The sequence below is a fragment of the Setaria italica genome, chromosome VI (assembly GCF_000263155.2).
Source record: "Setaria italica strain Yugu1 chromosome VI, Setaria_italica_v2.0, whole genome shotgun sequence".
NCBI classification, from domain to species: Eukaryota; Viridiplantae; Streptophyta; class Magnoliopsida; order Poales; family Poaceae; genus Setaria; species Setaria italica.
Genome location: NC_028455.1, coordinates 1,656,254 through 1,670,739, shown reverse-complemented (window position 1 = coordinate 1,670,739; position 14,486 = coordinate 1,656,254). Strand labels below are relative to the sequence as shown.

The 14,486-nt window shown below is 45.7% G+C and overlaps 2 protein-coding genes across 4 annotated transcripts; both read left to right on the top strand.

Moving 5' to 3' along the window:
* Positions 1–558: 558 nt before the first annotated feature.
* On the top strand, positions 559–4,455 carry LOC101773828 (probable protein phosphatase 2C 44). Of its 2 annotated transcripts, XM_022827820.1 has the most exons (6): positions 559–837; positions 2,489–2,740; positions 2,898–3,180; positions 3,268–3,422; positions 3,842–4,005; positions 4,087–4,455. In XM_022827820.1, the coding sequence occupies exons 1-5, from the start codon at positions 685–687 to the stop codon at positions 3,980–3,982; spliced, it is 984 nt and encodes a 327-aa protein (XP_022683555.1). In that variant the 5' UTR covers positions 559–684; the 3' UTR covers positions 3,983–4,005; positions 4,087–4,455. The 2 variants fall into 2 exon arrangements, with proteins under 2 accessions (XP_022683555.1, XP_004972561.1); XM_004972504.3 differs by having other exon boundaries at positions 560–837; positions 3,842–4,455.
* A 3,821-nt stretch (positions 4,456–8,276) lies between these two features.
* On the top strand, positions 8,277–11,015 carry LOC101773150 (mitochondrial pyruvate carrier 4). 2 transcript variants are annotated; one of them, XM_004972502.3, is made up of 6 exons: positions 8,277–8,407; positions 9,153–9,263; positions 9,694–9,792; positions 9,900–9,952; positions 10,407–10,480; positions 10,573–11,015. In XM_004972502.3, the coding sequence occupies exons 2-6, from the start codon at positions 9,209–9,211 to the stop codon at positions 10,622–10,624; spliced, it is 333 nt and encodes a 110-aa protein (XP_004972559.1). In that variant the 5' UTR covers positions 8,277–8,407; positions 9,153–9,208; the 3' UTR covers positions 10,625–11,015. The 2 variants fall into 2 exon arrangements, with proteins under 2 accessions (XP_004972559.1, XP_004972560.1); XM_004972503.4 differs by having other exon boundaries at positions 8,283–8,402.
* Positions 11,016–14,486: the final 3,471 nt, after the last annotated feature.

Genomic DNA, 14,486 nt, shown 5'->3' with positions numbered 1-14,486 from the left:
GTATTTGTGCAGTCCAGAAAAAATTGGAAATATTGGGAAACTATTTTTCATGAAATGTCTACGCGTATGATAAGTTTTGAAAGTGATTGGTGGTCAATGTTTTGACCGGATCGTGCCGGAAGTGAAGTATTTGTGAACGGAGGGAACCGGTCGCTTTGTTTCAGCTTACTGCGCACGGCACCTCCAAGGTTCCAACTAAGCAAAGGAGGCCCCCTACTTTATCAAAAGCAAAAAAAAAAGCAGGAGTTTTTTCATGCACAAATTCGTTTTAGCTTTTTTTCATAGATATTATTATACATTTAAATACAGTGTATGTCTAGGTGCAGGATAATATCTATAAACTAAAAAATTAAAATAACCTACAATTTGAAACGCGAAGTTTGTACTACCAATGCTGTCATGTCCATAGGGTCAAGACTGTGAACCATAAAAGATGAGGCTTTACGGAATTAATTATCTTTTTTGAATAGACGGAATTAATTATCTGATGTGGCCACGCCGGAATTAATTATCCCGTTAACCACAAGGAACTCATGAACAGAGACATAGGGGAGAGAGAGAGAGATGGGGGGAAAGAAATGAAATTCACGGGAGCAAGGACACGGACACGCCGATGTAAAGTAGAGCCACTGGAGGGAACCGAGGAGACCGACCCAAGAAGTCCTTTTGCGGCGGCGGGCGGCCATGATCGGCGGGCAGGCGGCGGACAGCCAGCCGCCGTCGGCGTCGGCGTCCTGCTCCTCCTCGTCCTCGTCGTCGCCGTCGGGCCCGGCGGCCGGGGGCGGGCTCCGCATCCACCGCAGCAAGAGGCGGCCCGACATCCTCAACATGCTCATGGTAATAACCAGCTGTCTCTGTTCTCCTTTTTTGCTTCCCCGGCGCCGGCGAGGCCGGCTGCCGCCGGCTGGCTAGCTCGCTGGCCTCGCCCGATTGCGGGACGAGACCCTTGAATTCGCGAGCCTACATGATGTTACTGTACGCCCTGAGTGCTAATTTAGGAAAGTTGCTTTAAGTTCACTTCCTCAGAAAGGTTCAAGCTTTTAATTTGCTAGCTTTTGCCCCTCGCGCGGGCGGGTGGTCTGTGCCATCGGCCGGCTCAGAGCAAGCTGTGCGTCCAGGACATGAAGCGACTTCCGATTGGGGGTGCTCGGGCGTAGGACGGGGATTGATCGTTAGCTTGGTCATGAGGGTGGGGGAAGACTGAAGAGGGCTACTTACCTTGGAGGAGCCTTACACTGGGTAGGATCCGATGCTGGTGGGCAAGCGTTAGCTTGCCTAGTCCTGAGCCTGCACAAGAACGCTGCAAAGCCAGTAAGCCACACGTGCTGCGATAAAGAGCTGGGTTTGGGGTGTAGTTGCTATGAATCATTCTTGTCAGAGTGGCAAATCGCAGAAGTGAGGCTTCTCAAATCTTGATGCATTCCAGTTCTAGATTTTCAGCTAGCCTTCAGGGTTTCTGAAATTGAAACTGCAATATAGCAGCTTTTGGTGTTACCGTGTTAGGTATAACCGTATAACTGTATAAGGAGTAACTCTGAATCTGAGTGTCATGTTTCAGTAGGGGTCTATGGGCTATGATGGATCTGTTGGATTTATGAATGCCACATATATGTTTGTCAACCCAGCACATGCCTATATGTAGAAGATAGGGCGGTGAATGTGGTCGTCTGTGTCCCAAATTGTTGCATTAATGGATGAGAAACATCTGCACAACCATCAGGATTTAACCATGCCTAACATTAGGGATGAATAATTATAACCATCTCTCAAAATGTTTTTTTTCTTTTGGAACTCCCAAAACATACAACTCCCAGTTTCCATTTTGTCAAACTAGTACTGGGCATGTCTCAGCTGATATCTTCGATGATTTTCTCTTCCCACCTACGCCAGCAAGCTCCTTCACAATAACTAGTGAGGCTATGGTGTACTTTTTTTTTCCTTTGAGCAGAAACAGTAGGGGAAGCCCCTAGTGGTAATTGGTAAATATATTATATACAGGAATAAAAACGGAAAAGAAAAACTGTACATGGCGTCAAAAGGCCAGAAAATAAAAAGACTAAGGGAACATGCACCAACTATGGCCAAAGCTATAAAAGGGCATTTAGCCAGGAAGATAAATAGCTCTAGTGTACCATTCATTCTGTGCAGTTGAAGGGAGACTAAACGGAAGAAGTCATTTTTCCACTTTTGAAACCTGGGTTTGATTTGTTAGAAAATACAGTCATTTCTCTGTTTCGAGATGATCCAATCCAAGTCCAAGATCCTATAGTGAACACTTCAATTTTCATGATAATTATATAGTAATCAGAATATTAATTTTACATCAACTATTTTTATGACATTATAAACTTCATTTTCATTGTAAATGTTAATACTTTCACACTTGGATTCCTTTTCTTTGTTGTGTTCCATCAGTGCTTTAACAATTGCTAGCGATTTAAAATGAATCTGTTGATGTAACCTTTGTTTTCTTACATGTACTCTAAAGACTGCAGCGTGTCTCAGTTCATCATCATCTGATACTGGAAAAGGACAAAGTAAGTTGTCGAGCAACAAAGTAACACATGGATTTCACTTAGTGGAAGGAAGATCTGGCCATGACATGGAAGACTACCACGTAGCAGAGTACAGATATGAAAATGATCATGAACTTGGTCTGTTTGCCATTTATGATGGCCATTTGGGAGATAGCGTGGCCAGTTATTTGAAAGCTAATCTTTTTAACAACATACTGAAAGAGGTAAGATTTTCATTTTCTTGTGTATTTTCCATGTAAAACATGACTACATTTATGTAATTTCCATGTAAAACATACTGAAAGAAACTTATGCAATTTCAATTTATGACATTTCCTCTACGAAGGTACTCATCCTGTTTCCGATTTATGGTATTTACAGCCTCTCTTCTGGTCGGACCCTCAAGAATCCATTAAAAATGCATACAGCTCTACAAACAAATATATTCTGGAAAATTCTAAACAACTAGGACCAGGCGGTTCAACAGCAGTTACTGCTATTGTAGTTGATGGTAAAGATATGTGGATAGCAAATATAGGTGATTCAAGAGCTGTTGTGTGTGAAAGAGGTACTGCTAATCAGCTTACCGTTGATCATGAACCCCATACAACTAATGAACGAAAAAGGATTGAAAAGCAAGGTGGTTTTGTTTCTACTTTCCCCGGTAAGCATCTAGTTGCCTAACTATTTCATCGTTGTTTTATCCTATCGCAATGTAAACTGTCTCAATGCATTTTCTAGTTGCTGATAGGTGACGTTCCTCGTGTAAATGGCCAACTTGCCGTTGCAAGAGCTTTTGGTGATCAGAGCCTCAAGGCGCACTTGAGCTCAGAACCGGATGTTAAGCATATACAGATAAATCCGAGTGTAGAATTTGTCATACTTGCCAGTGATGGATTGTGGAAGGTATGTGTTTTCTCCGCCAATTTCACTTTATGATATCACCTTCCATAGTACAGAATTTGTGACCACACATTGACATTTTCATTTGGGAAATCAATCCATAAATTTTTTTCTTATTGTTTTCTTATCCATTAGTTTATATGTACCTTTTTTATTGCGAAAGACAAGAAAAACTTTCTGAGCAGAAAAATTGCAATTTCGTAAGACCAATTAGCTGATCTGTCACTTGGTTAAGATGGGCCAAATCGTAGTAGCTTTGATTAGTGATCCAGTTAAAATACTGCTATTTCTTGTCGTATGTTAAACACAAATAGATATGCCTGAGCAACAAATTAACACGTGGAGCCATGTATAATTATGATTTATATTCCTAAAAGTGTGCTTATAAATCTGTTGTTTGTCTGTGTCTTTGCTGGGTAAAGGTAATGAAGAACCAAGAAGCTGTTGATCTGGTGAAGTCGACCAAGGACCCACAAACAGCAGCGAAGCGACTAACATCCGAGGCCCTGGGGAGGATGAGCAAGGACGATATCTCGTGCATCGTCATCCGGTTCCGATGCTGAGTCTCGCACCATCCATCTCACTAGTATGGGCTTTTTCACATTTCTCCTTATCTGCATCCACGGAATGGTCTCCTCCTCCTATACCAGGTCTGTGTACATTGTAGCTGGTGAACTCTGGATCTGTGGGCAGCTCAGGACCGAAGATGTGGGCAGGTTCTTGACCAAAGGAAAAACTGTTGGGTTGGGTGTTTGCAGCCTGTTCAGGCTGTTTCTTTTATGTGCATATATGTATACACGTTAGAAGCAAATATATACTGTTGGGCCGGAGACAAGAAAATAAACTGCCCGAAGATGCAAAGACGGTACAGATTGTATATGTAAGACTTGGTAGTGCTAGTTTGATTGTTGTTTTTAGTGACTCGTGTGTGTTTTATGTGAATATGTACACTTGAGAATTTGAGATGAAGTACCGTTGCCATTCACGTCCGAATGGAGCCAGAGCTAATGTTGGATGGCTTTTCTCTGGTGTTTTATTATGCAGCCTCTGGCATTGGCGTCAGCTCTGCCTTTGAAACTGCTGGTAACTTCAAAATTAATGTAGCATGCATGGGTGAAACTTTTTGTTGTTGTAGAAGTTGTAATGGATACTTTAAACTAGTGATGAGAACTGCTCCAGTACTCCTCTCTTAAATTCTTGCACGAATCTTAAAGCAGCCCGTAGTTTAATCAACATTCTTTAGTTGCTTTCATCTGGGTCCCGAATGAGCCTGATCTTACCCGTGCCCAGCCCAGCCCATGCATGCTCGCCCACCCACCCATCGTCAATCACTATCCGCATTCACCGCTGTTCCTTCTTCCCGACATGTTCGTGTGAGGAGATCGACCGAGCGAGGGCGGCGGCGCCGGCGGCGGCGAGCTCATTTGTGCCATCCGCAGTCTGAGAGCTGCACGGCGTCCCGATCTATCCTTCGTGGCTTCAGGGCCGACCTGTTCGTGTCCAGTGGACTCATCACTGCCTATGCGAACGTCGGGGTCACATGCTCTGCTCGACTGCTCACAAGGTGTTCGACGAAGTGCCCCAGCGAGACATCATAGCCTGCAACTCGTTGAGATCGTCGTACACCCGTGCAGGATGGTACCGGGGAATGCCTGCCTGGATTCCAAGAGTTAACACGGGTTCATGCTGATGGTAGTGTCATAGTGTGGAACTCAATATTTGGGTTTTATGCCAAATATTAGGCGGTTGCGGTATGCAAGCAGGGAATTGTTCTAACGGATGCCTAAGAAAGATTCAGTCAATTACAGTTGCATTATCACTCGGTACATGAAACCATGGCCATGTTAACTAGGGTATGGAGCTTTTCTGGCAAGCAGATGCTCAAACAAGCATTTGGACGATTGCATGAGATTATTTGTTCTGGCATGCTACCTAATTCAGCCACACTTGCAATCATCTTTTTTTTGAAACTAAAGGCCCGGCAGAGATTGCCGGGTTTGTATTAATTAATAGAGAAGGAAATACAACACACTTGCAATCATCATTCCTTCAGTAGTTCCTTTGTTCTGCATGCAGCTGGGAATTTAAGCAAGTTCATGGGTATGCTATCAGAAAGAACTATGACCAGAATATCAGTGTTGTGAGTGTGTTGATCGATGCTCACTCAAAGGATGGAGTTTCTATGGGAGCTCTGAGGGTGTCTGAATTGGTGATAGAAGCAAAATTGTATGGACATCAATCATACCAGCCGTCGCTGCCCATGGGGAAGAACCTGCTGAGGCACTGCTCCTGCTCGATGAGTTGATCAGTGCTGGCACTAGTCCAGATAACTTAGCTTTCACTGCCGTGCTTGCTGCTTGCATGCTCATGCTGGCATGGTAGTTGAGACTTTTGAGGCTGTTACAATGTCTAAGCATGCCGCCCGGATAGGTAGTGATTGCAAACCCGTGTGGTAGGCATTGTATTGACTTCTGAAATACTCCCCCTCCGTCCTTGAATATATGACGTTTAGGACAAGCTAGTTAGTTCAAAAATGAACTAATTTGCTTGTCCTAAATATCATATATTTAAGAATGGAGGGAGTATATAATAGCATCCACGTTCGATTTGTTTCGCTTAAACTGCTGTATATTCTCTTAGTGTGTGTCTAGCGTACTTACGATGCTGTCAGCGAGTTGCAGGACACGACGACATCTCGTCGAGGCATTCTGTCAAACAGCGCCAGCGCCCAGCAGTCCAGCAGAGCGCGTCGTCCCCGGCGTTGGCAGAGGTAGTGATGATCGAGCCCACAGGACACGAATGGATCGGCCCGGCCTGAAGCCGCGCAAGATCGCAACGCCATGGAGCTCCCCGGCCGGCCGGCGACGACTGCGGGCAGCCCCGGCCCGGACGCGGCGGCGAGCGACCTGAACGCGGAGAGCATGATCTCGTCGAGGGAGATACCTGAGGTGGCCGAGGGCGTGAATGGGAGAAGCGTCGGCTGGCAGAAGGAACGAACGGTGTGCGGATCGGGATGGACTATGGGGTGGGCGGGCATGTCCTGGGCACGGATAGGGCCGGGCCCATTCAAGATCCAGATGAAAAACAATTAAGAAAACTGTAATTAAATGCTGGTTGCGTAGTTTGTCCACCGCTGTGATAGATTCTTAATTAGGCGGCTAAGTAGAAATGGTAGTACCTTCATTTCATACAGACTTGTACTCCGTCTGTTCCAAACTGTAGGTCGTTTTAATTTTTTTTAAATATATTATTATGCATCTAGATATAGTATATATCTAGATGTATAATAATATTTATGTATAATAATATTTATGAATCTAAAAGAACCAAAACGCATACAATTTGGAACGGAGGGAGTGTGTATTAGCATTTGATAAAATTAGCGTAAAAAACTTTGAACATTAATTCTTCTAAAATATAATATCAGTTATTATAAAATCAATATCATATTGAAGATACGTGAAATATGAATCTTTAGGTATAATTTTTAGACCTAAATATGTATATATTCTTTTATCAAAACATTTAAAGCTTGATCTTTCGTAATACGCTCTATATAAAGAAAAGGTAGGAGTATCTTATTCCAAACGGACAAACGATAAGACGAGGGGAAGCTTCTATTTGGTGGAAACGTGCATGAAAACCATCTAATACAAAGCTTGAAGTTCTTGAAAAAATTTAAAAGATGCACATCTTGCAGTGCATCCATTTATGTACTTTTGTCACAAAAGTTGAGGTGCAAATTTGTTTTGTGAGAATTCGTAAAAGATAACAAATTTGAGGTGCCAAAAGAAAAAATCCATGAATTTTGCTTGCAACTATCTTCTTTGTTTATTGCTGCAGTGTACACATATGCTATTTTATTGTCTTGTGGTATGTTCATAGTGCTATGGGTAGTTTTTACTATTTCTTCCTTATAGACCACTTCCACAATGGGATAAGAGGGCTGAATGGAATATTATATTCCCTCTTCCACAACATTGTGGTCACCCTAACGCACTTATCCACATGCACCTAGAATTTATCATTTTCATTTGAACTTTGCTGGATTGAATTTCGCATCTCAACTTTTAGAAGCTTACATGGACCTATACACGGAACTAAAATAAAAACTTTGAACCCCAGGTCATTTCAATAGTTTTTCTTTTTTCAGATGAAAGTGCTAGCTTTGTTATTTTCCTTTTTGTCTGATATACGACTGATGCCACTACGGCGGCTATCTGTATCGTGCTAAACAAACCTGAATGCGCAGACAATGGCGCTACTGCCTTGACCAGTAACTGGACTGTCTTGTACAATCGGCTCACTGTTTGTTTACTTACTCCATGATTACAACCACTCCAGATTAAACCAAGTTGTTATCCCATCCAATGGGTAGAAGGATATGGGTGTGCATTGCGTATACTCCTATAAATATACTACTAGTGCGAGCTGGTGGAACCTTCGTTCTTTCGAGTTCTCGAGTTCCCGACTCAACGCTGGTGCTCGTATTTTTTAAAATTTATTTTAGAATTTAATCGGTGCTATTCTTTCAATAATAGACGATGTGCTCGTCGACACCAATGGTGTCAATCTTGAGAATTTGCCGGCTCAAAAGGTGCTCATAAGGGTCAGGATGCATGCGTGTATTTGTAGGGGTAGGTATGCGTGCGTATATGTAAGCGTCTGCGTAGCATGATTCGGAAAAAAAAATATACTACCAATATACAGAGTATAAAGCTGGCCCGGTGGTGTGGTCCACACTGCATGGCAGGACCCATCTCGTCCGTCCCTCCCCGATCCGACGGCTGATGCGCGAGGAGGGAGGAATGCATAGGATATTGGTGGGCTGGGCCCCACGGCCTCTCAGTCTATCACCCTCAACAACCCCACCCCAGCGGCAGGTCGATTCAGTTCCCAAGGGAGACCGCCGCCGCCGACCGACCGAGCCATCCCCTCCCCCGCTGACCTCCGCCGTCGCCGGAGCCCGGAGGCGAAGCAAGCGTAAAGTAACCCGCCCCCCCTCACCTCTCCTATCCCTTCCTTCGCATATCCAGCTCTGGTCTACCGTACCGGGTTCGCGGCGCGGAGGGCGCCTGCGCCGATCGTTCTGGGACCGCCCGGCCTGGGTTGTTCCCGGCGGGTGGGGTGGGGTGGGGTGGGGTTCCGGACGTTGCAGCCGGCGGCGGATTTGATTCTGGTTAGGTCGTTGCGCTAGCGCCCTGTTTATTTTCCCTAACATTTTCCGTTAGCTGAAGCGGCCGCAGCACCTGATACCTGGATACGCAGTATTGCTCGCTGAATTAACCCAGGCCGTAGTACCATCTGTTAGTGCCAGTTCGTTCCCGGAGTTGCTGTTCCTTTGACTTTTATACAGCTAGAATTCTGCCCATGGAAAAGTGATGAGACCGCCCCTGTACCACTACTGAATTCCAAGTTGCTTGTTGTATAGCGTGTACAGAGTTTGGAAAAACCCTGTTGCTTGTTATAGAACATTGTTGATGGGACTCGTTGGGTATTGGAAGTTTGGAACTGCGGCACTCCAGGGTTCTTGTATTCTGGACATTTTGATTTTCGGGCGCCACCATTATATCAGCAATTTATCTCTTAAGACTGCAAAAACTGCTGTACCATCATGTTCTTGATATGTTTTCCCTATGCCCAATACTAGTATGATAGTTACTTTCTTGAAGCATTTATTGTTAAACTATGATGAAAAGCTCATGAGACATTATTTTGTTTTCCTGCTTGCAGGGGGACCGCAGATTGTGAAATCACCCAAAGAGTCAGGGAACCGTCCAATAGTTTCAATGGCTGCTACAAAGCTTCAGGCCTTTTGGAACCATCCTGCTGGCCCCAAGACCAGTGAGTTCTTTTCTCTGGGATTTTATCTGTCATTGCTGATCTGTCCGTGAAACAATGAACAAAGAACAATGGCATCTCTCATTTTGTGTAATGTTCTCTTTATCATTACTGATCATGCACTGTGCTTTGGTTTGATCTTGCACAATGATAAGATATATAACGACTAAACGTGTCTTCCTAGCCTGTGCCAATTCCAATATTGCTAATCATGCTTAATTCCCGGTGGTATTTAATACTGAACATATGAACTTACTATTACACTGGCATCTGTAGTGGGAAATGTAATGTGCTTTGGTACTGCAAAAGTGCGAAGCATGTTCTAACAAAAATGGCTGATACTTTTTTGCATTCATTTGTCAATAATGTGATGCTTAGTGCGCTTAACAAATTATCCCTACGGCCTGTGACTTCAATCTGACCATCACTGCAGTTCACTTCTGGGCGCCGACATTCAAATGGGGTATCAGCATTGCCAACATTGCTGACTTTGCTAAGCCACCTGAGAAGATATCTTATCCTCAACAAGTTGGTATGTTTCAGTTACCCAATCAGTTTAAGTTTAAGATAACATGGCCATTAGTTTACAGTGCATTCTTGTGTAATTCTGGTATGCTTACTCTTTTGAGTGGTGTTCAGCTGTTGCTTGCACTGGACTCATTTGGTCAAGATACAGCTTGGTGATCACACCGGTAAGCCCATCAGTATCTGGTAGTGGTACTTGTCCATGGTACTAGAATTAGGTACTGAAACGCACAAGGTGATGTAGAGTAACTTTTAAACTTGACCTTTCTTGCATCAAATATATACATTCTTCTATTAATATTGTGATGTATTTTTTTTATGTTCCTCTTGAAATGCAATGATGATCAGTTTGCTTGTCACATGTTGAGTTCTGCAGTACTCATCATCCTAGCAAAGAGCAATCTCTGTTCTTAGGAGTTTGAACTTTTAACTGATAACCAAAACTTTTCACCTTACTGATTCTTTATATATCTTGTTCTGGTTTTGTTCTTGTTGAAATGAGCTGATATTTCAGAAGCGAAATTCTCACACATTTTTTAAAGAAAAAAACTGGGTTGTAATGTTGTCCTTTCATGTTAATTGCTGCTTATCTGATTGCCATGGGTTGTTATATTGTTTCAGAAAAACTGGAATCTTTTCAGTGTTAACGTTGCAATGGCTGGTACGGGCCTTTATCAGCTTTCACGGAAGATAAGGTTTGTCCCAAAGCCAAGCCATCAAGTTTCTTCTTGCTGTTGATGTGTCCAGTGGCAAGATGACATGGTTTATTTGTCAATCTCCTTTGCAGGCAAGATTACTTATCTGATGAGAAGGATGCTGCTCCACAACCGGAAGCATAATGACAACAACAGACAATAATAACCGATTGAAGAGCCTGAAGTCTTGGAGTTGGTCTTTATTTTCCGGGGCTGCAAGGACCTTTCAATCCAGGACATGAATCTTCTTCTAGATGTTTTCTTGTTCTAAAGTCATGAGCAGATCAAAGTGAACTTTCTGCCAAAAAGAAAAGTCATGCACATGCATCTTCATATGTTTTGCTTTTGTTCAGTCAATCTTTTGCTCGCTAGTAATTTGGAAATCATTTGCTAAGCGGATTGGTCATAACCCAGTGTTCAGAGGTGTTGGTGCCCTTCACCGTGAAGATGCTCGTTTTGTTATGATTTATGAAGCTGAATTGTTGTCCATGGATAGTGAGGGTACTCCTCAGCGAAGAAACATTTCTTTTTTCTATTGCACGTTGTGGTTGTAGAAATTAGCCTCTCATGTCCGTATTTCATTTGCAAAATTTGGCCACAATTCTCTCTGATTCAGCGACTTCTCCCAGAGATTACTGGTAAATGTGCATGCAATTCATGTGACCAGGCAAGACGGTGACACAAAGGAATGAGCACATGGGTGTGCTTCTCCAGAAAGCATGGCACAAGAGAAGAGACCGAATTGGCCGGCACGCCTACCTATTTCCGGGGGGTTCGTTCGTTGCCCCCTGATCCCAGGCATGTCAACTTGTGAAGAATCCTGGCCAGTGGACAGTGGTATTGTTTGTTCGTTGACTTCTGCAGATTTAACGGCCCCGTTCCCCGATTCCCCGCGGGGAATTCACTCATTAGGGGATGGGGATGGTAGAGCTTTTATCCCCACGGGGATCTTAACAGTGAAAAAGTCTCCCCCGTCGGGGATGGTGGGGACAGGGAAGGGGAAGCATCCCATCCCCGTTTCCCCGTTCCCCGCATTAGCTTAGTTATTCTCAGCATTAGCTTAGTTTCTGATCCGTAGTGCGAAAAATCACTCCTGGAGGCCGATCTGCCGGCGGCATCAGCCCTCGGTGTCGCATCACGGGATGTTGCATCCTGACCGGTGATCGCCGTGACTCCGGTACTCTTAAACATCGTCCGATGCCAACGAGGATCAGCGTCGCAGATAAACGATCCCAGCAGGCAACGCCTGATCTGGAATGTTCTCATTAGCTGGAGGAGCCTCATCAATGTTTTTCTTAAGAAAACCTGACTCATCAATGGCTCGCTACAGCTCCATGGCCCAGAATCATGCTACCAGAGTTTATTTCCGGTGTTCCTATTCCGATTGCCTGGACGCGACAGTCGTTGCTTGGCTGCAAATACTTAACCCAGAAATTATAAACTGGAGGACAAACTTGCAGTTGCAGCAACACGTAATTAAACTTTGACCCAATCGTGAGTAGAATATCTAGAGCTCCAATGCGCGGTCCCATCTGTTGATCGATAGGGAAAGGAGGCCTCGCTAACCTACTTAGCTCAAGTTGACTTGACCAGAGTTCAATTTATTTCTTGCCCTATCAGGCCTTCTTCCCGACCACTTGTGTTTCCCTTTCTTTGAAATGGTTATTGTCCCGTTGACTTCACCCACAAGTATGTCCCCTCATCTCAAATTACTATTCATTTTAATTTTTTTCTAGATACATATGGGATCGAGAGGGTATTGTAAAAAAAGAGTATTATCCTTGTGATTCATACATACAGGGAAGCGGATGAATGGCAAATCAAATAAACGCCAAGGAAGGAAGAAAGTTGAATGGGATCGCAGTATCGCACTTGCTTGTTCATAGACTAGAGTCGAGTCATCAGCCATGACTTCAATGTGGCGTGGCCGATGTTGTTTGTTGCACAACAAAACATAGGTACTATACAATGCTTGCTTAAAACATTAGCCTTAGTTCACTACTAGGGATATCACCTCTAGCTCTAGTACCGGTTGTGCAATCCGATACTAGAGAGGGTTGCCCATCAGCAAGGCCATCGCTTCGCTGTCCGTCACAATCTGTTGCAAACAAAGGTTAGTGCGGTGGGCGGCGGCCACCATGTCCTGCACTAAATGGAGTGTCACACAGATGCAAACGCACGTAGGGTGTCACCGCATATGCCTTCTTGTCCACCAAAAAGGTGCCGAGTGACTGCATCGGACAAAGTAATGTTTCAAGTAGACAACCGCTGGGGGTCGGGGTGGAGAATGGAGAGTGCAACATAAGCAGGCTCTCTCTGTAGGTTTAGGGTATGGTAGAGCAGACATCCTGACCTCTTTAGAGAGCGTCGGCCAAAGATTAGGGGCCCAGGGCTTATTAGACAGTTTCTCGGGTGGCTTCTGGAAAAGCCGTACCAAACACACCCTTCCAAAAAACGGCTTCTCTCGTGAAGCGCCTGTGAAGTCATTCTCCAATTTGTAATGGGGAGGAGAAGCCGGAAAAACCAGCCCCGTGTGGCTTTCCCTCCATCCACGCCCCCCATGTTACAAAACTACCCCTGGACTTCGTGAAAATTATAGACAAATTACCACCGCCTCCTTCCCGAACCGCTCATCTCCTCTCCCGTTTTCCCGGTCTCACGGTCTCATCTGGTGGTGGCGGGCGGAATGGATGAGGGGGATGCGCCTCCAGCGGCTGGAAAATGGGCTCTGGCGGCTGAAAGGGGCAGATCAGATGGTGGGCTCCAGGATGCGGCTAGCGGCGCGCTGTTCGTGTTCGGCGGAGGGACCGGCGGCGCCCCGTTCGTGTGGTCGGGAGGCTCGCTGACGGGTCCCTAGGCACCCTCCTAGCCACTGCGGGAGTGCCTCCCGGCATGGTAGCGGGCGCATGGCCTGGACTCCCCGGTGCGCCTGGAGGCGCAGCAACCACAAGGGCGGACGGCGCCGCCCAGATCTGCCACGCTGCCGCATCGTGGGGTGGCATCCCAGCCGCGGCGGGCCTGGCCGCCGGCGCGTGGCCCAGTGAGGCTCGGGGATCATATGTTGGAGATGAGGATTGAGGCCTTGTAGGAGCGTGATGACGAGATCCGATTCCGACACCGGAGAGCCAAGATCACGCAGCTGATCTGTCGCAACCCCGAGGGCACCGGCGGTGAGGTTCGGGATGTGAGGATGATAACAAGCTCTCACCGGATAAATTATCCGGTAGCCGCCGATGAGATCACCATGACGTGAGATGGAATCACCGCTACCGCCGCCGCCACCGAGGACGAACAAGCAAGGGAATAAGTTTCTATTTGATTTCTTTCATTCCCTTCTCTCACATTATCTTACACGTGGGCCCTGCTGTTCATAGACCGAGTCCACGGGTGTTACATGATCGGCGAGCAGCTTCGCCTTGGTGCAGTAGGCCATGACGTTCAGATCACCCTGATGGATGTTCCTGAACTCAGCGCCATTGTACACGGAGCGGGTGGCGCTGTTGTCGCGGAAGAGGCCACGGATGGAACGCCACAGGGAATACGCCGTGTCGGAGGTCGGAGGAGATGGTGCAGTGGAGCCAGGAGACGATGGAGTAGTCGTTCTGCACCCAATCAGAGGTGCCTTGCGCGTTGGAGGATCTGATGTGGTCGAGGAGGCCGAACTTGGCGAAGACGGCGAGGAAGCAGAGGCGCCATTGTCCATAGTTGGCGGCGTCGAACTCAAGAACCATGGGACACATGGGTCTTGATGTTGATCATCTGGACCTGGGAGGCAGGAGCTGGATTGGTGACAACCTGAGGAACGCCGTGTTCCGGGGAGGACGGAGGGGACGAAGCGGCGGAGCCAGAGGAGGAGGAATCCATGGCAATCGCGAGTTAGACTGATATCATGTAGGATTCTAGGAATGCCAACGTGTTCCATCGATGAATCTGTTGTCCATATACAGGAGAGTACAAGGGCTGACGTCTAACTGCCTAACAGTACATGCGCACGATCAGCTACATA